This window comes from Pseudophryne corroboree, chromosome 7, assembly GCF_028390025.1.
Source record: "Pseudophryne corroboree isolate aPseCor3 chromosome 7, aPseCor3.hap2, whole genome shotgun sequence".
NCBI classification, from domain to species: Eukaryota; Metazoa; Chordata; class Amphibia; order Anura; family Myobatrachidae; genus Pseudophryne; species Pseudophryne corroboree.
The window spans coordinates 226,940,085-226,967,000 of record NC_086450.1 but is presented as its reverse complement, the minus strand read 5'-3'; the positions used below and the strand labels follow the sequence as shown (position 1 = coordinate 226,967,000).

Sequence of the window (26,916 nt, the reverse complement as noted above, 5' to 3'; positions counted from 1 at the left end):
TCCCCAGCCTCTCGGGCTGGCCTCCGTGGTCACCAACATCCAAAACTGAATGCCGAATCTGCGGCCCTCTAGAAGATGAGCACTCTGTACCACCACAGGAGAGACACCCTTGTCCTTGGATATAGGGTTATCCGCTGATGCATCTGAAGATGCGATCCGGACCATTTGTCCAGCAGATCCCACTGAAAAGTTCTTGCATGAAATCTGCCGACTGGAATTGCTTCGAAGGAAGTCACCATTTTTTTACCATGGCCCTTGTGCAATGATGCACTGATTTTAGGAGGTTCCTGACTAGCTCGGATAACTCCCTGGCTTTCTCTTCCGGGAGAAACACCTTTTTCTGGACTGTGTCCAGAATCATCCCTAAGCACAGGAGACTTGTTGTCGGGATCAGCTGCGATTTTGGAATCTTTAGAATCCACCCCTGCTGTTGTAACAGTATCCGAGATAGTGCTACTCCGACCTCCAACTGTTCCCTGGACTTTGCCCTTATCAGGAGATCGTCCAAGTAAGGGATAATTAAGACGCCTTTTCTTCGAAGAAGAACCATCATTTCGGCCATTACCCTGGTAAAGACCCGGGGTGCCGTAGACAATCCAAACGGCAGCGTCTGAAACTGATAGTGACAGTTCTGTACCACGAACCTGAGGTACCCTTAGTGATAAGGGCAAATTTGGGACATGGAGGTAAGCATCCCTGATGTCTCGGGACACCAGATAGTCCCCTTCTTCCCGGTTCGTTATCACTGCTCTGAGTGACTCCATCTTGATTTGAACCTTTGTAAGTGTTCAAATTTTTTTAGATTTAGAATAGGTCTCACCTAGCCTTCTGGCTTCAGTACCACAATATAGTGTGGAATAATACCCCTTTTCTTGTTGTAGGAGGGGTAATTTAATTATCACCTGCTGGGAATACAGCTCGTGAATTTTTTTCCCATACTGCCTCCTTGTCGGAGGGAGACCTTGGTAAAGCAGCCTTCAGGAGCCTGCGCAGGGGAAACGTCTCGACATTCCAAACTGTACCCCTGGGATACTACTTGTAGGATCCAGGGGTCCTGTACGGTCTCAGCGTCATGCTGAGAGCTTGTCAGAAGGGTTGGAACGCTTCTGTTCCTGGGAATGGGCTGCCTGCTGCAGTCTTCTTCCCTTTCCTCTATCCCTGGGCAGATATGACTCTTATAGGGACGAAAGGACTGAAGCTGAAAAGACGGTGTCTTTTTCTGCAGAGATGTGACTTAGGGTAAAAACGGTGGATTTTCCAGCAGTTGCCGTGGCCACCAGGTCCGATGGACCAACCCCAAATAACTCCTCTTCCTTTATACGGCAATACACCTTTGTGCCGTTTGGAATCTGCATCACCTGACCACTGTCGTGTCCATAAACATCTTCTGGCAGATATGGACATCGCACTTACTCTTGATGCCAGAGTGCAAATATCCCTCTGTGCATCTCGCATATATAGAAATACATCCTTTAAATGCTCTATAGTCAATAAAATACTGTCCCTGTCAAGGGTATCAATATTTTTAGTCAGGGAATCCGACCAAGCCACCCCAGCTCTGCACATCCAGGCTGAGGCGATCGCTGGTCGCAGTATAACACCAGTATGTGTGTATATACTTTTTATGATATTTTTCCAGCCTCCTGTCAGCTGGCTCCTTGAGGACGGCCCTATCTATAGACGGTACCGCCACTTGTTCTGATAAGCGTGTGAGCGCCTTATCCACCCTAAGGGGTGTTTCCCAACGCGCCCTAACTTCTGGCGGGAAAGGGTATACCGCCCATATTTTCTATCGGGGGGAACCCACGCATCATCACACACTTCATTTAATTTATCTGATTCAGGAAAAACTACGGTAGTTTTTTCACATCCCACATAATACCCTCTTTTGTGGTACTTGTAGTATCAGAAATATGTAACACCTCCTTCATTGCCCTTAACGTGTGGCCCTAATAAGGAATACGTTTGTTTATTCACCGTCGACACTGGATTCAGTGTCCCTGTCTGTGTCTGTGTCGACCGACTAAAGTAAACGGGCGTTTTAAAACCCCTGACGGTGTTTTTGAGACGTCTGGACCGGTACTAATTGTTTGTCGGCCGTCTCATGTCGTCAACCGACCTTGGCGCGTGTTGACATTATCACGTAATTCCCTAAATAAGCCATCCATTCCGGTGTCGACTCCCTAGAGAGTGACATCACCATTACAGGCAATTGCTCCGCCTCCTCACCAACATCGTCCTCATACATGTCGACACATACGTACCGACACACAGCACACACACAGGGAATGCTCTGATAGAGGACAGGACCTACTAGCCCTTTGGAGAGACAGAGGGAGAGTTTGCCAGCACACACCAAAAAACGCTATAATTATATAGGGACAACCTTATATAAGTGTTTTCCCTTATAGCATCTTTTTTATATATTTCTAACGCCAAATTAGTGCCCCCCCTCTCTGTTTTAACCCTGTTTCTGTAGTGCAGTGCAGGGGAGAGCCTGGGAGCCTTCCCTCCAGCCTTTCTGTGAGGGAAAATGGCGCTGTGTGCTGAGGAGATAGGCCCCGCCCCTTTTTCGGCGGCCTCGTCTCCCGCTCTTAACGGATTCTGGCAGGGGTTAAATATCTCCATATAGCCCCCGGAGGCTATATGTGAGGTATTTTTAGCCAAAAAAGGTTTTCATTTGCCTCCCAGGGCGCCCCCCTCCCAGCGCCCTGCACCCTCAGTGACTGCCGTGTGAAGTGTGCTGAGAGGAAAATGGCGCACAGCTGCAGTGCTGTGCGCTACCTTAAGAAGACTGAGGAGTCTTCTGCCGCCGATTCTGGACCTCTTCTCGTTTCAGCATCTGCAAGGGGGCCGGCGGCGAGGCTCCGGTGACCATCCAGGCTGTACCTGTGATCGTCCCTCTGGAGCTAATGTCCAGTAGCCAAGAAGCCAATCCATCCTGCACGCAGGTGAGTTCACTTCTTCTCCCCTAAGTCCCTCGTTGCAGTGATCCTGTTGCCAGCAGGACTCACTGTAAAATAAAAAACCTAAGCTAAACTTTTCTAAGCAGCTCTTTAGGAGAGCCACCTAGATTGCACCCTTCTCGGCCGGGCACAAAAATCTAACTGAGGCTTGGAGGAGGGTCATAGGGGGAGGAGCCAGTGCACACCACCTGATCCTAAAGCTTTACTTTTTGTGCCCTGTCTCCTGCGGAGCCGCTATTCCCCATGGTCCTTTCAGGAACCCCAGCATCCACTAGGACGATAGAGAAAAGCAATGTTTTGCTGTATCCAATAGCGATCAGAAATAAGTTTAATTAATGCAATCCTATTAATACAAGCTCACCTGTGATTGCCTGCTGTGGGTGACTACACACGTATCAAACGGATACTATTGTATTAAATAACCCTGACAAATAGGATTCCCTTAGTTGCAGAATCCTAGGGTAATCTTTCTCTGACAGCCCAAGAAGATCAGTTACGCAGGACAGGGGAGACACATATTTAAGGCGATCAGCACAAGGTCATGGACTGTTTTAGTCTAGGGTCAAAATACCAAGAAATATATCAACACATTGCAAAAACTGGAAGGATACGACATGGTGGGCTAGCCCATCTTTGCTGTCCTTAATATATATATATATATATATATATATGGTGAGATTTACCTGTGTATAGTCTCCAGAGTGCCGCCTCCCTCCGAACGCTGCGTATTTAGGTGTGCAATCCCCTTAAGGAGGGCACCGGAGCATAGTACGACCTGGATAGGTCATTTCTGTGTTTGATATAGATATACACCTGAATAATGTGCCAATGTGACAAGATAGCCCGTCTGACCGCACCCGATGATATGGAATAAGTACTGGACAGTAGCATCCTCCCACTTTCAACTTTTTTCTCTTTGGGAATTAGGAGCTCCTTCCTGTCCAGTAGCAAACACCTCTGTATGGCCTCATTGACATCATTCTTATCGTAGCCACGTTGTAAAAATTTGGTCCCCATCTGATGTAATGCCTCAGGGAAAGCCAGGTGGATATGGCGTGGCTCGACAACGGGGGAGGAGTGGGGGATCCTATTCCCTGTGACTGATTGGTGAGCACTTTTCTAAATGGTACAGGTGTATGTAATTTGTTAATTACTTTCATGGTATTTATATGTGATGGTTAGCTGTGGCATTATACACTGATGGCTTTTCCCATGATGAAGGTGCTACGGCACCGAAACAGCTGTAGGAGCTGCCACTCGTTCTGATATGCTGACATGCTGAACTGCTAAGTACCAATTCTTTCTATTGCCTATGGCTATGCTTGCACATTGCACTTTGTATGGAGTTTTGATGGATTAAAATTAAGTAACTCAACTTGCAGCTACTCTTTGGTGTGCTGGTTTATGTGGGAACTCTGCATTTGCCTATATATATATATATATATATATATATATATATATACACAAGCAGAAATGAATCGGCACTCTCTCCTACCATAGATTAGTGCCCTGGTGCCATCCGGAACAATCCAGTACTAAACACATCCAGCAGCGGCGGCACTCACGGGTCTTACTCACAAACAATAAAGTGCAAAAAGTGCTTTTAATTCATCACTTTGTGTCCGACATTTCGGGGCCACAACGCCCCGTTGTATCACCTTGAAAAAGGGGCGTTGTGGCCCCGAAACGTCGGACACAAAGTGATGAATTAAAAGCACTTTTTGCACTTTATTGTTTGTGAGTAAGACCCGTGAGTGTCGCCGCTGCTGGATGTGTTTAGTATATATATATATATATATATATATATATATATATATATATATATATATATCAAACACAGAAATTACCTATCCAGGTCGTACTATGCTCCGGTGTCCTCCTTAAGGGGATTGCACCCCTAAATACGCAGCGTTCGGAGGGAGGCGGCACTCTGGAGACTATACACAGGTAAATCTCACCAAAACGTGTTTATTCTGTAAGATTTACCTGTGTATAGTCTCCAGAGTGCCACCTCCCTCTGAACGCTGTATATATACCATAACAAAATCTCTTGAACCAAAAGGACTAGGTACTTGATATTTGGACAGTAGCTTGCTTTTGTGACATAGGCACCCACTAAGAAGGGATTTTTCTAAATTCCACCCTCAAAGGGGTTAAAAGGGGTGAGATAATTCCCCCCTCACAGAGGAGAGTTAAGACAGCCCACCCAGCCGGGGCTGTAAAGAATGCATGGTGCCGGCGATTCCAAGTCACGGAGGGGGGAGGACACAATGCTCTGTTCATGGACTTCCTTGCAGTGGCAGTTGCAGAGCACTCCATTATTCAAATAGGGTAGCCACATCAACTGCCACCTCTAAACACCATCAAATATCGCTGAGTGTGGCTCCCCTATTTGAATACTGGACTGCTCTAAAACTGCCACTGGAAAGGAAGTGCAGCTTTATGGTTCAGGAGATTTTGTCAGTGGTATTTGCTATATATTTCAGATATAAGTACTTAACCAACCTATTTCCAGTCAGGAGAGGATAGTGTCTCAATTATCAGAGGTTAATCTGTCACTTAAACTAAACATTGCAGATCCTCTCAGAGAGCAATAGCAGGAAGGGAGGGTACCCGGTCTTTAGGTCGACACTCATTAGGTCTACTAGTGTTGGTCGACATGGTCACTAGGTCAACGTGGCAAAGGTTGATATGAGTTTTAAAAAACAAAACATTTTTTTTTAAACTGTTTCATACTTTAGGTTCCACGTGGACTACGATAGGGAATAGTAACTTGTGCCGAGAACAGCGGTAGTGGAGTGAGGCACCTTGCCCGAAGTATGGTGAGCGGACACGATGCATTAATTGGGGTCTCCGGTCAATTTACAAAGAAAACTACACCAAAAAAAGAAAAAAACTGATGTCGACCTTTTCCCATGTCGACCTAATGGCCGTGTCAACCAATTTCATGTGTCGACCTAGTCACTGTCCAGCAATAGTGGTCGACCTAATGAATGTCGACCTATTTACGGACGACCCAACAATCCACACCCGGAAAGGAGAGATAATATTTTTGACTCTTAAATGCATTATAGGAAAGCTTGATAGTCAGCAAATCTGCTGTGTAAAGGGTACAGACAGCTCTCTCATACCCCTTTCACACTGACAGATATTTCCCGAGTTATTGCACATGAACGCGCATCAACCTGGGAATTTGCTCAGTGTGAAAGGATCCTGAAAGAATATCCCGGGTCGAGCGTCCTGGCATTTCATCCCAGGTCTCAACCTGGGTTGAAGCCAGAATCGACCCGGGATGGATGCAATGTGAACGGGTAAGATGGGTCAAGGCGACCCGGCTCCAGTTCTCTGCATAGGAGGAGGTGGTGCTTGGAGATGATTATCTCCAAGCACCGCCCCCAGTCGCTTCAGCAGTGACGTCACCAACCCGGCAATATGCCGGGTCGGGCCGCAAGCTTGAAGGTGTCTCTAGCCGGGTCGCACCTGGGAAGAACCCGTGTACACATTCCCGGATGCGACCCGGCTATTGTGAATCTGAAAGGGGTATTAGTGACCTTAAGTGTTGTTTGAAAATCTTTACCTTTTTACTTCAAAGGAGGAGCCCTAAGGAGAGCGAAAAGTCAGCCTATCCCTGCAAACCTTACACATTTAACATACAGCGGGCTGAGCTTGGCCTGTCGTCCCAGAATTTACAGCACTGAGCAGGGCAGCATTGTTAGGTGGGACGAGGAAGAAAAGGAGACAGATTATTCTCCTCAGCGCCAGCCTTTTGACAACATCAATCTGGGGAAGGACCTCCCGGTGGTCCGGCCTGACAAAGATTGGCAGAGGCGGACGAAGCATGTCCTGTTGAAAGGCTAATTAGTTTACCAGAAAGTCCTTCAAAATTAAAGTTATATGCACGGAAATACTTAAAATTCCGTAGTGAAGCACGGGTATTCAGCTAGTAGAATACAACTGCCGAGATGGTCTTATTACAGCTGAGTGGTATAACTATGAGGTTTAAATTCTGATAAACTACAGCCAATCTCAGTTTTATTCACAGTTTTATCAGATTAAGGATGACAGCCAGAGTCTCCAAGTACAGTGAGAAATGCAGCATCTACTCAGAAACAAGAAATGTTTTGTTTGAAAATCAATAGCTAAGGAATCAATCAGCTTTATAATCTGTCACTTTCCTTTACATTATTCATAAGGATCCAGCTTAGTCACATCACCAAGAAAGGGCAGCAATTGAGGGATGGCAGATGGGCATGTGCCCCAGGCACCAGATTCGAGGCCCAAATACTGCCTTGCCCCGTTTCACAAAAAAACTAGTTCGGCCCTGACCAAGGCATGAGGCCAAAAGGGATGTCACTAGTTACGGACAATGGCTCAGTGCCTAGAATGGTGGCTTGCCCTTATAAAACAAAGTATGCATCACACGGTAAGCACAATAAAAGAATCGGGGTAATTCCAGGTAATGAAGACCAAGGAGAAACAAATAACTGCTTTAACAGCGCCTCTAGATTAACCACATATAAATGAATAAAGTTACCCTGGTACTATGCGCTGCCGTACTAAACACTGTGTGTGTTTAAAGGATTGAGATAGAAATTAAAGTAGAAACGGCTGCGCAAAGTAACAGGGAAAATTATGATAACAGAGAGCCGACGTGTATAAAAAGGGGTTTATTAAACAAAGAAAATAAAAACATGTATACACAAAATGATTAGTAAAACTTAGATACCGTGAGATAATGATATTGCTTTGCACCCTGATGGTATAAAAGCAAGACTTATCTATCAATAATAGTGACTGAGTAGCAGCAAGAGACCATATAGCACTGATTGTACTCTGAATAAGGATAGTGAATAATGGATAAGTAGGAGTCCACAATCAAACTGAATGGGTACAGTTCAGTTTGCCACTAATTAGCAGTATAGAATTGTTGCAGTTCCGTGATACAATGTAATTGCCGTATTGGAGATAGGCTGAGTGTGTTATGCGGTTAAAATACCTCTCATGTGGGCTGGTACAACCGAGCGTCCTCGGTTGAAGGTCCTGCAGTGCCCACAGCGTGGCTGCTTAGTGAGAGGGATGATCGCGGGAGGCTGGATGCCGCGTGTTGGTAAGAGGCAACTCTGCCAGAAGTGCGGTGTCCGTGCAGTGCCTCTCCAGGGTACGGTACTGCTGTGGCTTGTTCCCGTTCGGCAGTTGCGGGAGGCTAGTGCTGTGAGGAAGCGGCTTACGGCGGTCACAGTGCAGAGATGAATGGGGCTGCTCAGAGACAAGTACTGTTAAGCAAGTGCAAAGTTCAGGGTAGCAGAGTTCTAACGCCAGATAGCAGAGTTCTAACGCGTTTCGTCACGTGACCCGTGACTTTCTCAAAGGTGCAACTGCCGAACGGGAACTCAGCCTATCTCCAATAAAGCAATTACATTGTATCATGGAACTGCAACATTTCTATACTGCTAATTAGTGGCAAACTGAACTGTACCCATTCAATTTGATTGTGGACTCATACTTATCCATTATTCACTATCCCTATTCAGAGTACAATCAGTGCTATATGGTCTCTTGCTGCTACTCAGTCACTATTATTGGTAGGGAAGTCTTGCTTTTATACCATCAGGGTGCAAAGCAATATCATTATCTCACGGTATCTAACTAAGTTTTACTAATCATTTTGTGTATACTTGTTTTTATTTTCTTTGTTTAATAAACCCCTTTTTATACACGGCGGCTCTCTGTTATCATAATTTTCCCTGTTACTTTGCGCAGCCGTTTCTACTTTAATTTCAGGTAATGCCTACCCCAGTGGTGTAGGGTTAAAACTACAATGTAAAATCGGGCATGAAATTGCAGGAGGAAATATGATAATTTACCAGGACATCCCGTCCCCCACAACATACACGTAAATAAAATGAAGAAAGCAGAGGGGTTTGGGATAACACATGGGACTTAAGGCCCCTACACACCTAGCGATTGGCCGCCGAGGTGCCCGATGGCCGATATGGCCGGCGGGCAACCTGGTGGCGGGGGGAAGAGGTGGCGGGGGAAGTGAAGTTTATTCACTCCCCCTGTTACCCGGTTCCATAGCACTGCATGCTAATATGGACGAGATTATCCATATTGGCTTGCGTGTTTAAAGGAGCCGGCACCAACGATGAATGAGCGCAGGGCCGCGCATTGTTCATCGTTGGTGCATACACACTGAAAGATATGAACGATATCTCGTTCATTAATTAATGAGATCGTTCATATCTTTAAGTGAAATCGCTTAAGTGTGTAGGACCTATTAGCCCAAGTGTACAGATCCGAGCCAGGAGTATTCTATACGGAGTTACTACATGTATCAGTTTTGGGAGCGATGTGTATGTGTCTCTGCATGACAAACATATCTCTCCATGAATTTGCAGAAAATCGGCAGAGAAATGAACTGTTGTGTATAGAATGACATATAATACATGCTGAGGATTTCCTGAAGAACCACACACATGCAGATCGCTTACTTACATTCACACGGAAAGCTTGTACAGAGTTATCCAGGAGGAGAATATTGCACACCACCTCTGTGCTCTGTCTGTCTCGGGCCTGCTCCGACGCACGTACATTGTAGGTTCTGCCAGCAGGCAATCGGAAACGTGCGCTCATTACTGTCCACCACACAAAGTCTGGGAAACGGGGACAGAGAGCAGACTGTGAAACACATGTACATACAGTACATAAGACGCAAACACTGAGATGGCGCAAAGCTGAAGTAACAAACAGCAACTAATCAGATGTCTCCATTTATAAGTATTGGAGTGACTGGACCGATCACAGCTCACTAGTTGCTGTGGGTTACTACATATTTGCACCACAATTTATCAAGCAACAATAAACACAAATTATTATTTTTTTTTAAACCAACAATTACTTTTGTATTTGTTCATTATTATAAAGACTTAGTTTGATTAGATTTTCCTCTGAGCGATATATGGTGTATACTCACCTCCACCTTTACAGCGCTTTATGGTTTTGTTCACACATTTTCAGTAAATACACATAATGGTAGAGCGGACCCTGGCCGTATCCCATGGTAAATAAAATTAACATCCTGAGTATATGAAGACAAGGCAGAAAAGCCCAGCGGTACTAGCATACAGCAACAGTTTTACTAAGAGCTAGAAGAAGACATGTACAAGCCAATAAGATGAAGGTATTTGAAAATCTGTAACTTCCCCTTTAAAATGGCAGCTACACCCAAAATACAGAGCAACAGTAACTACGCAGTTTCACTACAAATGTAAATATGTCATCACATATTCTATCAGACTTTGTCATACTTTACCTACACATTTATGACAGTGACTGTTGTTTATCTGGCATGCGTATACATTTTGCATATGAAAATAAGAAGTTACTTACCGATAATTCTATTTCTCGTAGTCCGTAGTGGATGCTGGGGACTCCGTAAGGACCATGGGGAATAGCGGCTCCGCAGGAGACTGGGCACAAAAGTAAAGCTTTAGAACTACCTGGTGTGCACTGGCTCCTCCCCCTATGACCCTCCTCCAAGCCTCAGTTAGGATACTGTGCCCGGACGAGCGTACACAATAAGGAAGGATTTTGAATCCCGGGTAAGACTCATACCAGCCACACCAATCACACCATATAACTTGTGATCTAAACCCAGTTAACAGCATGATAACAGAGGAGCCTCTAGAAAAGATGGCTCACTACAGCAATAACCCGATTTTTTGGTAACAATAACTATGTACCAGTATTGCAGACAATCCGCACTTGGGATGGGCGCCCAGCATCCACTACGGACTACGAGAAATAGAATTATCGGTAAGTAAATTCTTATTTTCTCTAACGTCCTAAGTGGATGCTGGGGACTCCGTAAGGACCATGGGGATTATACCAAAGCTCCCAAACGGGCGGGAGAGTGCGGATGACTCTGCAGCACCAAATGAGAGAACTCCAGGTCCTCCTCAGCCAGGGTATCAAATTTGTAGAATTTTACAAACGTATTTGCTCCTGACCAAGTAGCTGCTCGGCAAAGTTGTAAAGCCGAGACCCCTCGGGCAGCCGCCCAAGATGAGCCCACCTTCCTTGTGGAATGGGCTTTTACAGATTTTGGCTGTGGCAGGCCTGTCACAGAATGTGCAAGCTGAATTGTACTACAAATCCAACGAGCAATAGTCTGCTTAGAAGCAGGAGCACCCAGCTTGTTGGGTGCATACAGAATAAACAACGAGTCAGATTTTCTGACTCCAGCCGTCCTGGAAACCTATATTTCCAGGGCTCTGACAACGTCTAGCAACTTGAAGTCCTCCAAGTCCCTAGTAGCCGCAGGCACCATAATAGGTTGATTCAGGTGAAACGCTGAAAACCACCTTAGGGAGAAACTGAGGACAAGTCCTCAATTCCGCCCTGTCCGAATGGAAAATCAGATGAGGGCTTTTACAGGATAAAGCCGCCAATTCTGACACGCACCTGGCCCAGGCCAGGGCCAACAGCATGACCACTTTCCATGTGAGATATTTTAACTCCTCATATTTAAGTGGTTCAAACCAATGTGACTTTTGGAACCCAAAAACTACATTTAGATCCCAAGGTGCCACTGGAGGCACAAAAGGAGGCTGTATATACAGTACCCCTTTCACAAACGTCTGAACTTCAGGGACTGAAGCTAGTTCTTTTTGGAAGAAAATTGACAGGGCCGAAATTTGAACCTTAATGGACCCCCATTTCAGGCCCATAGACACTCCTGTTTGCAGGAAATGTAGGAATCGACCTAGTTGAAAATTCCTCCGTCGGGGCCTTACTGGCCTCGCACCACGCAACATATTTTCGCCAAATGCGGTGATAATGTTTTGCGGTTATATCTTTCCTGGCTTTGATCAGGATAGGGATGACTTCATCCGGAATGCCTTTTTCCTTCAGGATCCGGCGTTCAACCGCCCTGCCGTTAAACGCAGCCGCGGTAAGTCTTGGAACAGACAGGGTCCTTGCTGGAGCAGGTCCCTTCTTAGAGGTAGAGGCCACGGATCCTCCGTGAGCATCTCTTGAAGTTCCGGTTACCAAGTCCTTCTTGGCCAATCCGGAGCCACGAATATAGTGCTTACTCCTCTCCATCTTATAATTCTCAGTACCTTGGTTATGAGAGGCAGAGGAGGGAACACATACACTGACTGGTACACCCATTGTGTTACCAGAGCGTCTACAGCTATTGCCTGAGGGTCCCTTGACCTGGCGCAATACTTGTTGAGTTTTATAAACATGTGGAAGACTTCTGGGTGAAGTCCCCACTCTCCCGGGTGGAGGTCGTGTCTGCTGAGGAAGTCTGCTTCCCAGTTGTCCACTCCCGGAATGAATACTGCTGACAGTGCTATCACATGATTTTCCGCCCAGCGAAGAATCCTTGCAGCTTCTGCCATTGCCCTTCTGCTTCTTGTGTCACCCTGTCTGTTTACGTGGGTGACTGCCGTGATGTTGTCCGAATGGATCAACTCCGGGTGACCTTGAAGCAGAGGTCTTGCTGAGCTTAGAGCATTGTAATGGCCCTTAGCTTCAGGATATTTATGTGAAGTGATGTCTCCAGGCTTGACCATAAGCTCTGGACATTCCTTCCCTGTGTGACAGCTCCCCAGCCTCGCAGGCTGGCATCCGTGGTCACCAGGACCCAGTCCTGAATGTGCGGCCCTCTAGAAGATGAGCACTCTGCAACCACCACAGGAGAGACACCCTTTTGCTTGGTGACAGGGTTATCCGTTGATGCATCTGAAGATGCGACCGGGACCATTTGTCCAGCAGGTCCCACTGGAAAGTTCTTGCGTGGAATCTGCCGCATGGGATTGCTTCATAGGAAGCCACCATTTTTCCCAGAACCATCTCATTGATGTACTGAGACTTGGCTCGGTTATAGGAGGTTCCCGACTAGCTCGGATAACTCCCTGACTTTCTCCTCCGGGAGAAACACCTTTTTCTGAACTGTGTCCAGGATCATCCCTAAGAACAGAAGACGAGTCGTCGGAATCAGCTGCGATTTTGGAATATTGAGAATCCAATCGTGCTGCCGCAACACTACCTGAGATAGTGCTACACCGACCTCCAACTGTTCCCTGGATCTTACCCTTATCAGGGAATCGTCCAAGTAAGGGATAACTAAAATTCCCTTCCTTCGAAGGAGTATCATCATTTCGGCCATTACCTTGGTAAAGACCCGGGGTGCCGTGGACCATCCATACGGCAGCGTCTGAAACTGATAGTGACAGTTCTGTACCATAAACCTGAGGTACCCTTGGTGAGAAGGGTAAATTGGGACATGAAGGTAAGCATCCTTGATGTCCCGAGACATCATGTAGTCCTCTTCTTCCAGGTTCGCAATCACTGCTCTGAGTGACTCAATCTTGAATTTGAACCTCTGTATGTAAGTGTTCAAAGATTTTAGATTTAGAATCGGTCTCACCGAGCCGTCCGGCTTCGGTACCACAACAGTGTGGAATAATACCCCGTTCCCTGTTGCAGGAGGGGTACCTTGATTATCACCTGCTGGGAATACAGCTTGTGAATGGCTTCCAAAACTGTCTCCCTGTCAGAAGGAGAAATCGGTAAAGCCGACTTTAGGAAACGGCGAGGGGGAGACGTCTCGAATTCCAATTTGTACCCCTGAGATATCACCTGAAGGATCCAGGGGTCTACTTGCGAGTGAGCCCACTGCGCGCTGAAATTCATTGAGACGGGCCCCCACCGTGCCTGATTCTGCTTGTAAAGCCCCAGCGTCATACTGAGGGCTTGGCAGAGGCGGGAGAGGGTTTCTGTTCCTGGGAACTGGCTGATTTCTGCAGCCTTTTTCCTCTCCCTCTGTCACGGGGCAGAAATGAGGAACCTTTTGCCCGCTTGCCCACGAAAAGACTGCGCCTGATAATACGGCGTCTTCTCATGTTGAGAGGCGACCTGGGGTACAAACGTGGATTTCCCAGCTGTTGCCGTGGCCACCAGGTCTGAAAGACCGACCCCAAATAACTCCTCCCCTTAATAAGGCAATACTTCCAAATGCCGTTTGGAATCCGCATCACCTGACCACTGTCGTGTCCATAACCCTCTACTGGTAGAAATGGACAACGCACTTAGACTTGATGCCAGTCGGCAAATATTCCGTTGTGCATCACGCATATATAGAAATGCATCTTTTAAATGCTCTATAGGCAATAATATACTGTCCCTATCTAGGGTATCAATATTTTCAGTCAGGGAATCCGACCACGCCAACCCAGCACCGCACATCCAGGCTGAGGCGATTGCTGGTCGCAGTATAACACCAGTATGTGTGTAAATACCTTTTAGGATGCCCTCCTGCTTTCTATCAGCAGGATCCTTAAGGGCGGCCATCTCAGGAGAGGGTAGAGCCCTTGTTCTTACAAGCGTGTGAGCGCTTTATCCACCCTAGGGGGTGTTTCCCAACGCACCCTAACCTCTGGCGGGAAAGGATATAATGCCAATAACATTTTTGAAATTATCAGTTGTTATCGGGGGAAAACCACGCATCATCACACACCTCATTTAATTTCTCAGATTCAGGAAAACTACAGGTAGTTTTTCCTCACCGAACATAATACCCCTTTTTGGTGGTACTCGTATTATCAGAAATGTGTAAAACATTTTTCATTGCCTCAATCATGTAACGTGTGGCCCTACTGGAAGTCACTTTTGTCTCTTCACCGTCGACACTGGAGTCAGTATCCGTGTCGGCGTCTATATCTGCCATCTGAGGTAACGGGCGCTTTAGAGCCCCTGACGGCCTATGAGACGTCTGGACAGGCACAAGCTGAGTAGCCGGCTGTCTCATGTCAACCACTGTCTTTTATACAGAGCTGACACTGTTACGTAATTCCTTCCAACAGTTCATCCACTCAGGTGTCGACCCCCTAGGGGGTGACATCACTATTACAGGCAATCTGCTCCGTCTCCACATCATTTTTCTCCTCATACATGTCGACACAAACGTACCGACATACAGCACACACACAGGGAATGCTCTGATAGAAGACAGGACCCCACTAGCCCTTTGGGGAGACAGAGGGAGAGTTTGCCAGCACACACCAGAGCGCTATATATATACAGGGATAACCTTATATAAGTGTTTTTCCCCTTATAGCTGCTGTATCTTTAATACTGCGCGTAATTAGTGCCCCCCCTCTCTTTTTTAACCCTTTCTGTAGTGTAGTGACTGCAGGGGAGAGCCAGGGAGCTTCCCTCCAACGGAGCTGTGAGGGAAAATGGCGCCAGTGTGCTGAGGAGATAGGCTCCGCCCCCTTATCGGCGGCCTTATCTCCCGTTTTTCTATGTATTCTGGCAGGGGTTAAATTCATCCATATAGCCCAGGAGCTATATGTGATGCATTTTTTGCCATCCAAGGTGTTTTTATTGCGTCTCAGGGTGCCCCCCCCCAGCGCCCTGCACCCTCAGTGACCGGAGTGTGAAGTGTGCTGAGAGCAATGGCGCACAGCTGCAGTGCTGTGCGCTACCTTGTTGAAGACAGGACGTCTTCTGCCGCCGATTTTCCGGACCTCTTCTGTCTTCTGGCTCTGTAAGGGGGCCGGCGGCGCGGCTCTGGGACCCATCCATGGCTGGGCCTGTGATCGTCCCTCTGGAGCTAATGTCCAGCAGCCTAAGAAGCCCAATCCACTCTGCACGCAGGTGAGTTCGCTTCTTCTCCCCTTAGTCCCTCGATGCAGTGAGCCTGTTGCCAGCAGGTCTCACTGAAAATAAAAAACCTAAAACTAAACTTTTCACTAAGCAGCTCAGGAGAGTCACCTAGTGTGCACCCTTCTCGTTCGGGCACAAAAATCTAACTGAGGCTTGGAGGAGGGTCATAGGGGGAGAAGCCAGTGCACACCAGGTAGTTCTAAAGCTTTACTTTTGTGCCCAGTCTCCTGCGGAGCCGCTATTCCCCATGGTCCTTACGGAGTCCCCAGCATCCACTTAGGACGTTAGAGAAACTAATTATATTTTTAACATTTTTAAAAATTAATGTGTATGCCAAATACACATCTACAGATTTCACGTATGGACAGTATACATATAAAGAAAGTCCGTATTCACATATACTCTCTCTCCATTTGCTCACTATATCTGCATTTGTTATGAATTATACACCTGGCTGGATGCACACTGGAAAATATTAATGTGATACAGATGTGTTCACAAATTCAATATTTTATTTCAACTGCATTATTATAGATATGACCCTGTACCTGTATATATGTTACGCAAATACACTGATCAGGTGTGATTCCAGGGGAAATGCTATACACTGAAACTGGTAAGTATAGACAGCACAGTACACAACAGGAGGTACATACCACACGTTGCTTGTCATGATCTACAGAACGGCTGCCAGTATATTCCTATAGTACAGAAGTCAGCAGGACATGTGTTTAAACTTCCATTTGACACCCATAAAATTGTACCCATGTAGTGTAAACAACATTACGCAACTGTGTGCTGGCTACTCTCCAATGATCCTTATCTTATTATTTCCCCTGTGGTTTTAAAGGATAAAAAGTCAAGCTGAAGTACTTCCTAAGTGAAAGGAAGATGGGATGTTTCCTTTAAGGAGGGGCAGTGTACAGCCGCTTATCAGCGCTAATGTCAACACTGTCTGCAATCTCACTTCCTGCAACTGTGCAAAGGACAGACACTGCTGGAATGGAGGAGATCTTATAACCTATCATATATTCTATTAAAAGGAACACTATATTTAAAAATCATTAATCGTTATTTGAACCCGCACTTGTAATTACAGTATAAGAACTTACCCTACCACCATTTATAATCAAGACTTTGCAATTTTCCCTTTCTGTTGTTCTTATACAGCGGAATCAAAGTGGATTGATAATTATTACCTCTGAGCAACACAAAATACTAGATCATCAGTAATTCAACTATAAAATAAAAAGTGAAATTTTTCTTAATTAAAAAAACAAAACCTTAAATTACGTTTTAGTTATTAATTCAGAGGTTCTCAAACGCGGCCTTTAAGGCACCCCAACGGTCCAGGTTTTAGGTATATCCATTATATTCATTGCTCAGCACAGATGGTTACATCAAATTGACAGAGGTGATAATTATGTCACCTGTGGCCAAGCATGGATAAACGTAAAACCTGCACAGTTGGGGTGCCTTGAGGACCGCGTTTGTGAACCTCTGTATTAATCTCATCTGTTAGGGTGTGTACACACGGGGAGATATTTTCTTTAGATTTTGACTATATAGTCAAAATCGCAAGAAAAGTTAGTGCAGATCGCAAGGTGAATGTCACCTTGCGATCCCGATTCGATCCAGATGCGCGGTCCCGCCAGGTCGGCATCGCAAGAAAAGATAGACTGTGCAGGCAAGTCAATCCTTGCTTTGAAGGTCAGAAAATTAACTGATTGGAATCCACACATCTGTACATAATGAATGTAATGAATCTATTTTAAAAACAAACACACCTATCTGTCAGAGTCACAGTTGTTCAGTGCTTTTCCAAACAAAGCTTTTCATGAAGACACAAAAAACCTTCAAAGCAAATCCAAGAAAATGGGGTTAAAAAAAAAAAAAGAGTCAAGATTCGAAGATTATAAAAAGTATTTAAAATATTTTTTAAATCACTAGAGCACTGTCCCTCACAACCCATCATAGATGTAGAGAGAACATGGGACCTTTGTGAAACTAGAGTATGTAGAACAGGCCCTGCTCCAAAACGGTGCACCTGTGCTAGAAGGACACTTATTAGGGAGCCACCAATAGCCTGCGGCCACTCAGAAAGATACACAGTCTTCCTCACCAGAGATGGGAAAAACCAACAAAGAGAAAATAGTAGCTCAATCATTTCACAAACCTATCATTTAAGTTAAGAGTGAGGGGTAGAAGCAGTGCCGTTTTTAGCAGTGGGAAAGTTGTGCGCCCGCCAGAGTTTCACAGAATGATGGTGCTGCGTCATTTCGCGAAACTCTGTCCCCCACGTGGAGTTTTATGGGCGGGAGGATGGGGAGCAGAATAACAGAGCATTATACACTCCTTGGCAAGGAGCACGGATCCCAGAGCATGAAACTCCTGGCAACGAGCGTGGATACCAGAGCATGACACCCAGTGCATGAAACCCCTGGTAACAAAATTACACCCAGCGCATGAAATCCCTGTCAACAAGCATGGATCCTAGAACATGAAAACTCGGCAACGAGCATGACACCCGGCACATGAAACCCCTGGCAACAAGCATGACACCCAGCACATGAAACCCCTGATAACAAGCATGGATCCCAGAGCATGAAACACCTGGCAACAAGCATGACACCCAGAGCATGAAACACCTGGCAACAAGCAGGTAATTTAAAAGTAATTAGAAGCTTTACTGTAGGGCATAATGTATCACTGGCATTGCAAGGCATAATATGGTGCAGGGGGCATACAACGGTGCAAGGAACATAAGGGCAATTCTCCGTGATGCACGGGACAGCTACACATATTCAAACGACAAACTTCTCCAAAATGCCAATATTTTAGTGGGTGTTAAGTTATAGGGTATGGCATTGCTACTAAGCAATGAAGTTTTCATAGAAGAACAATTTAGCAGACCAGTTTAAAAAAAAAAAAAATTAAAGCGTGTGATGTACAGGACTTTGTTTACTTTCTGCAGAATCATCTATTACTGTATGGGGCTTAATATGGTGGAATGTTTTATTTTTTTCCTGTGGTGGCCGAGGTCTGTTGTTGTAGGGTCAACATCTGGGGTGTAAGGTAGTCTTTTCCTGCAAGGCCACGCCCATTTTAGAGAGGCCATGCCCTCTTATCAAGAGCGCGTGCGCACAAAATAGTTTTTTTCTTATATCTGTGGGGGCGCATTTTGAATGTCTATGGGGTGGTCGTTTTTTTTTAATGCTCGCACTGGGAGCCAAATTGTCAAGAAACAGCCCTGGGTAGAAGGGACCAAAGATGAAGGAAGCCCATATTAAATATTCTTTACAATCCTTATTTCCTAAATCACGGACACATAAACACTAAGTTCAGTTTTATTCTGTGTGAAGTAACATACCAGCATATTGTTTGGAGTGTAGGAGGAAACTGGCGCACTGGAGGAAACAAACAAAAACACCAGGAAACCTCCACAGAGACAGCGTCTTGGTCAGAGGAGAACCCATAGCACCAGCGCTGTGAGGTAGCAATACTTGCACCACCCAGAAACTTAGATACCAAATAGTCCCCAATACAACCTGACAGAACTCAAGAAAACTCCAAAGAAGGAGGATCAGCAGAAATTGCAGAGCTGTTATAGACCTAAATCGACAAACCAATGTAAATAAAGATCAGATGTTTCTGCTAAGCATTACAAGGCAATGGATACCAATATAATGATTTTTCTTAATTACAAATTAAACAATCTCATAACGGACAGTGTAATAGAACAGCTTTCCAAATGTAGTGACTACTGTTCTGAGACATAGCAGGAAAACATATTCATGTGTGTGCAAACACTGCATAACACTCTGCTTCGCAAAGGAAAGATATTGGCGTGGGCTTGAAATTAAAACCAGTGGGTGGTTTAATAAAACTTTAATGAGCCTATGGCTTGACACGGTTCCTCGGATACAGAAGAGAGAAATTCACTGATGATCTATGCGCAGGACACAGAACAGAGATTTGTGGAGAATAGAGATGTGATTATTCTACAATATCAACCATTAAAGGAATAGTACAGATTTCCAGAGGCAGCACCATTGCACTGGGAAGCCCAAACGATGCGCCGATCTCCACTATTACACCTGCACACTTCATCAATGCACAGTCTAGTTGCTATTTTGTGGTCTGCACCAATGTTTATGAAAATGTAGCTGATAAATATGCTTATGCCTGGGTTCCTAGTCAACAGAAAGACTAAACATTGATTTAGCTCACAAACTTACTGTTTCCCCTGTGTGTAGGAGACATATACACTTTATAGTGCTACAAGAACCAGCAATACTGCCACAATGAAGCCATCTGTAGGGAAGGTGAAACGTATCTGACATCAGACATCCGCCCTCCGTTCTCCTGGACACGCCTGCGTTTTACTCACCACTCCGCGAAAACGGCTCCAAACAGTCTGGATCCGCCCTGGAATGCCTTGTTCCTGTCAATCTTCTTTGCGGTCGTCTCTACGACCGCTTCCATCGGTAGCCACGACGTAAACCGGCTACAGGGCAACGTCGCGCAAGCGCACTGCAGCCGCCGCGTATGCGCATTCCGCACTCGTTCGAACCGCAGCGATAAACCGCTGCGTGCGAACGGGTCGGAATAACCCCCTATGTGTGGCTAACAGAATCTAACCCTTAAACTATGCTTAATGAATCCAAACAGCGGCACAACTACCGGTGGTGCAGCCGGTGACTGCACCGGGGCCCGCGGAAATTAAAATATCCCACGGTTGTCGATGTTAACAGTACTAATAAGGAGTCTGAATGACTTATTATAGTACGCCGTCCAGTCAGTTACTGTGCACGCATAATGAAAGACAAGATTGCCCGCCCAGATTACAGGAATAGGGAAGCCCCTCCCCTCAGGGGAAAGCTTCTGCAGGACCAGGACCACCCCCTTCTTCTTCTGTACATTGATGAAGTGCCACCCGCCTTCCCCTCTACCATGCTGTCCTCTATTCAAATCTGCAACCTCCCATCCAGAGAACGTGGCCCACCCACTTCATCCCTTCTACCCGGCCACCTTCTATTCAGCTCCTCTGTCTAGAGACCTGCCCCTTCTTCCTCTCTACCACTGGGCACTGGGATGTTCTAATCTTATTATGGGGAGTATAGTGCAGTAATCTAGTGCAGCACATATGAAGGAAATGTAGTATAGCAATGTAGCTCTGCGTATAAGGAGGATGTAGTGCACAGCGTTGGGGGGATGTAGTGCAGTGTGTAGGGAGTGATGTAGTATAGTTACATAGTAATTGAGGTTGAATAGAGGCAAAATGCCGATCGTGTTCAACCTGTATTAAGTTGAGTTGATTATAATGTACCTGCTGAAGTAATGTTTTATGGCTAGTTAACAACTATAAATCATGTTACACCCGGATTATCAACGTCAATATTTTAAATGTTATAACCTTGGATATAATTTTCAATCAGAAATTTATTTTTTAAGTGCAGTTACAGAGCCCACCATTACCACCTTCCCTGGCAGGGAATTCCAAATCCTTATTACCCTAACAGTGAAGAATCCTTTCCTCCGTTGCGTATGGAATTTTCTCTCCTCCAGCCTCAGTGAGTGCCCACGTGTCCTAAGCAGAGTTCTTTTAATAAATAATTCCTCTGATAACTCTTTGTAATGTCCCTTTACATATTTGAAGATATTAATAATGTCTCCTCTTAGACGCCTCTTTTCTAGTGTATACATATTTAAACTAGTAAGCCTCTCCTAGTAATCCAGTCCCTCTAGCCCTTTAATCAATTTAGCAGCTCGCCTTTGGACCCTTTCGAATTCACAGATATCTTTTTATACAGTGGTGCCCAAAATTGAACACAATATTCCAGGTGCGGATGTACCAATGATTTGTACAGCGGCAGGATTACATCCTCGTCCCTTGTCTCAATTCCCCGTTTTATGCACGCTAGCACCTTACTTGCCTTCTTTACTGTGCTTTGACATTGTATACGGTTATTAAGCCTATTATCAATGTGTACCCCAAATTGTTTTCCAATACTGTTACCCCTAGACTTTCCCCCATAATATGTAGGATGCAAGTTTGTTTTTAGTCCCGAAATGCGTAACCTTGCATTTTTCTATATTGAACCTCATTCTCCATTTAGATGCCCAGATTTCAAGTTTAGATAAAACATTCTGCAGATAACAGACCATACGGCAATCACGATTCCAGTAGCAGATTGCCCTATCTGCCTTACTGATGATAGAGTCCCCTACCACCACCATCTGCCTGGGTGCTTCTCTAACTTTCAGCATATTTGAGCCAGAGGGACCACTCCTCCGGTTGCTAAAGGGAACAGTCTCCTCCAGCTCCGTCATTTCCTTGCTATCATCCACCATAGTGATGTAGTGTAGCACTGCGTATAAAGGGAGATGTGGTATAGTGATGTAGTGTAGTAATGTAGCGCAGCGTATAGGGGCATGTAGTGATGTAATGCAGCACATAGGGGGATGTAGTGCAGTGCATCAGGAGGATGTAGTGATGTACAAATATAAATCTCTCTGCACACGTTACATCTGCCCTGCCTGCAGTGCAACATGGTTTTGCCCATTAGTGTGCTTTTTTGGTTTCCTAACAAACCTGAACAACCCCCATACTACACTATTGGAAACTCCTATGTGCTCTAAGACCTTTCCAAAAACACTGACGCTTCTGACAGGCTTCACTGCAATCCTGAATATATCTGGTGGTATCTACCTAGGTCTGGGTCCAGGATAGATGAGAGCAAATACAGATAAGCTATAAAGAATTATTTTCTGATATGCATATTGAACTGTCTGTGGAACTATTAATACTGAAGTCGTATTAGCTTCTATCTTTCTATGAATTTTAATGAACTGTTGGAATACAGGTTGAGTATCCCATATCTAAATATTGAGAAAGTAGGATTTGAATACCTACCGGTAAATCTTTTTCTCTTAGTCCGTAGAGGATGCTGGGGATGCTTCAAGAACCATGGGGTATAGACGGGATCCGCAGGAGACATGGGCACTTTAAGACTTTAAAAGGGGTGTGAACTGGCTCCTCCCTCTATGCCCCTCCTCCAGACTCCAGTTATAGGAATTGTGCCCAGGGAGACGGACATTTAGAGGAAAGAATTTATTGATAAACCACGGTGAGCATTTTACCAGCTCACACTTCCAGTATGCCGCAGAACGTGGCATTCAATAGAACACCAGCCCATGGCATGAAGAATATGCAGCAATACGCTGACATAAAACGTAACACAACCTATGTGTGTAAACACAACCAGTAACAGCATAACGCATGCTATGGCTTGAATATCGTCAGCAACAGGCTGACTTAAACACAACACACCATGTGTGTAAACATACCAAATGACTGCAGATACAGTACGCACTGGGACGGGCGCCCAGCATCCTCTACGGACTAAGAGAAAAGGATTTACCGGTAGGTATTAAAATCATATTTTCTCATACATCCTAGAGGATGCTGGGGATGCTTCAAGAACCATGGGGATTATACCAAAGCTCTAGAACGGGCGGGAGAGTGCGGATGACTCTGCAGCATCGATTGACCAAACAACAGGTCCTCCTCAGCCAGGGTATCAAACTCGTAAAACTTTGCAAAGGTGTTTGATCCCGACCAAATAGCAGCTCGGCAAAGCTGTAATGCCGAGACCCCTCGGCAGCCGCCCAGGATGAGCCCACCTATCTGGTAGAATGGCCTTCACCGATTTTGGTAACGGCAATCCCGCCGTAGAATGAGCCTGCTGAATCGTATTACAGATCCAGCGTGCAATAGTCTGCTTGGAAGCAGGAGCCCCAATCTTGTTGGGAGCCCACAGGACAAACAGAGCCTCTGTTTTCCTAACCTGAGCCGTACTGGTGACATAGATTTTCAAAGCTTTGACCTCATCGAGAGACCTCGATTCCGCCAAGGCGTCAGTAGCTACTGGCACCACAATAGGCTGGTTAACGTGAAACGATGAAACCACTTTTGGCAGAAAATTGCTGGCGAGTTCTCAACTCCGCTCTATCTGCATTGAAGATTAAATAGGGCTTTTGTGAGACAAAACCGCCAATGCAGACACCCGCCTTGCGGATGCCAAGGTCAACAGCATGACCACTTTCCAAGTAAGGAATTTCAACTCAACCTTACGTAAAGGTTCAAACCAATGAGATTGCAGGAACTGCAACACCACATTAAGATCCCATGGTGCCACTGGGGGCACAAGGGGAGGTTGGATGTGCAGCACGCCCCTCACGAAGGTTTGAACTTCTGGAAGGAAGGCCAATTCTTTCTGAAAGAAAATAGATAAGGCCGAAATATGTACATTAATGGAGCCTAACCTTAGGCCCACATCCACACCTGCTTGCAAAAAAATGGAGCAAATGCCCCAGCTGAAATTATTTCGTAGGAGCCTTCTTGGATTTATACCAAGACACATATTTTCTCCAAATACGGTGGTAAAGCTTCGCCGTTACTTCTTTTCTAGCCTGAAGCAGTGTGGGAATGACTTCACTGGGAATACCCTTTTGGGCTAGGATATGGCGTTCAACCGCCATGCCGTCAAACGCAGCCGCGGTAGAGAAAGAGGCCAGGGATCTTCTATGAGTAATTCTTGAAGATCTGGATACCAAGCCCGCCTTGGCCAGTCCGGAACAATGAGGATCGCCTGAACCTTTGTTCTTCTTATGATCTTTATCACCTTCGGAAAGAGGAAATGGAGGGAACACATAGACCGACTGAAACACCCACAGTGTCACCAGGGCGTCCACCGCCATTGCTTGAGGGTCCCTCGACCTGGAAACATATCTCTGAAGTTTCTTGTTGAGGCGGGACTCCATCAAGTCTATTTGAGGAATTCCCCAAAGACTTGTCACTTTTGTGAAAACCTCTTGATGAAGACCCCACTCTCCTGGATGGAGATCGTGTCTGCTGAGGAAGTCTGTTTACCAGTTGTCTACACCCGAAATGAAGACCGCTAACGGAGCGTTTACACGCCTTTCCGTCCCGCGGAAAACTTTTGGGGATTCTGCCACTGCCGCTTTGCTCTTCGTTCCGCCCTAGCGGTTTACTTACGCCACTGCTGTTAAGTTGTCCGACTGAATTAAGACGGGCAGATCGCGAAGAAGATGTTCAGCTTGCAGAAGGCCGTTGTAAATAGCCCTTAATTCCAGAATGTTTATTGCAGACAAACTTCCCGGCTTGACCGTTTTCCCTGGAAATACTTCCTCTTGAAAGGCTGCTCCCCAGCCTCGGAGACTTGCATCCATGGACACCAGGATCCAATCCTGGATCCCGAACCATCGTCCCTCTAAGAGGTGGGAACTGTGCAGCTACCACAGGAGATATATTCTGGTCCTGGAAAATAGGATTATTTTCCGGTGCATGTGCAGGTGAGACCTGGACCACATGTCCAACTGGTCCCGCTAAAACCACTCTGGCAATTAACCTGCTCACGAATGGCCTCGTAGGTCGCAACCATCTTCTTCATCAACGGAACGTATTGATGGATTGACACTGTTGCAGATCTGATCCGACTCTGGATCCTCAGAGCTCTTTCCACTGGAAGAAACAAACTCTCAACAGTTCTGTATCTAACATTATTCCCAACTCAGACAGCCGCGTCGTTGGAATCAACAGTGATTCTGGCAAGTTCAGGAGCCAACCACTTTGTTGAAGAACTGTCAGGGAGAAACAACGTTTTGCACCACTTGTTTCTTTACTTCGACGTAGTCAGGAGAGCGTCCCAGTACAGAATAATAATGACTCTTTTACTATCGAAGGAAAACCATCATACCGCATTCACTCCGGTGAATTGGTAATGACAATCCTGAATAGCAAACCCAGGTAAGCCTAATGCGGAAGAAACCATACTTAGACTTTCTCCTTTTACAGATTGGAGATCCCTGCACTGAGAGATTCCATCTTGTAGTTCAACTTTTTAAGTAGAAATTATTGGGATTTTAAATATAGGATTGTTCTGACCGAGCCGTCCGGCCTCAGAAGCACGAAAAAGATTGAATAACAGCTTTTCTTTTTTTCTTTTCTTTACGACCGAGACAGAAGGACAATGACCTGATCCTGACCCAACTCCTGTATGGCGTCGCATACTACCTCCCCGTCCAGAGGAGAATCGGTAAGGTCTATTTGAAAAATCTGTGAGGGGAATTGTTTGGAAACTCCAGTATGTCCCCCTTGGGACTCTATTCTTAAACTCACTGGTCCATGTCCCTTCCAGGACTGACTGAAGAGTATTAGACGTGGTCCCACCGTTGTGGGCTCCCGCAAGATAGACCCAGCGACATGCGGTGGATGTGGTAGAAGCAGAGGATGATTTCTGCTTCTGCGAACTTGAAAAGGCTGCTGACCTCTTACGTTTTCACCTTCCTCTACCTGCAAAGAAGGGGAAAAACCCGTATCCATCCGGTCGAAATGACTGCATCCTACTAAAATGCGTCACCAACCGTTGTGAGGGAACATAGCTCAAGAAGGTAGACTTACCAGTGTTTAAGCCATCAGAAAACAAAGGTTTCACTATCTCACTCACACTCAAAAAATTCCTTATTTCGGAATATTCCGTATTTCTCATACGTCCTACAGGATGCTGGGGATGCTTCAAGAACCATGGGGTATAGACGGGATCCGCAGGAGACATGTGCACTTTAAGACTATAAAAGGGGTGTGAACTGGCTCCTCCCTCTATGCCCCTCCTCCAGACTCCAGTTAGATTCTTTGCCCAGTGAGACTGGATGCACACTGAGGAGCTCTCCAGAGTTTCTCAGAATAAAAGACTTCATGTTAGGTTTATTATTTTCAGGGAGACCTGCTAGCAACAGGCTCCCTGCATCGTGGGACTGAGGGGAAAGAAGCAGACCTACTTCTGTGAGTTTCAAGGCTCTGCTTCTTAGGCTACTGGACACCATTAGCTCCAGAGGGTCTGATCGCTAGGTACGCCTAGACGCTCGTTCCCGGAGCCGCGCCGTCACCCCCCTTGCAGAGCCAGAAGCTCGGTGAGTAGAAGAAGATCAGAAGATTTCAGTGACGGCTTTTGAGGTACCGCGCAGCGCGCCATGCTCCCACATACAAAAGGCACTGCAGGGTGCAGGGGGGGCGCCCTGGGCAGCATAAAAACAAAAAGTTATTAAAAATATTGTATTAAATGACCTTCAGGCTGTGTATATAAGGTGTATATGAAACATAAATGAATTGTGTGAATGTACACACTTTGTTTAATGCACAAAGTTATTACAAATATTGGCTAAAATTACCTTCAGGCTGTCTGTATAA

At 45.7% G+C, this 26,916-nt stretch overlaps 1 protein-coding gene across 1 annotated transcript in view; it reads right to left on the bottom strand.

Annotated features, from left to right (window-relative positions):
• PTPN4 (protein tyrosine phosphatase non-receptor type 4) overlaps window positions 1-26,916 on the bottom strand; it is a 444,417-nt gene that overhangs the window by 306,289 nt on the left and 111,212 nt on the right. Inside the window, exon 2 of the mRNA XM_063933984.1 lies at window positions 9,462-9,619. Within this exon, the coding sequence (XP_063790054.1) occupies window positions 9,462-9,619 (158 nt within the window). The remainder of the gene's footprint in view (window positions 1-9,461; window positions 9,620-26,916) is intronic.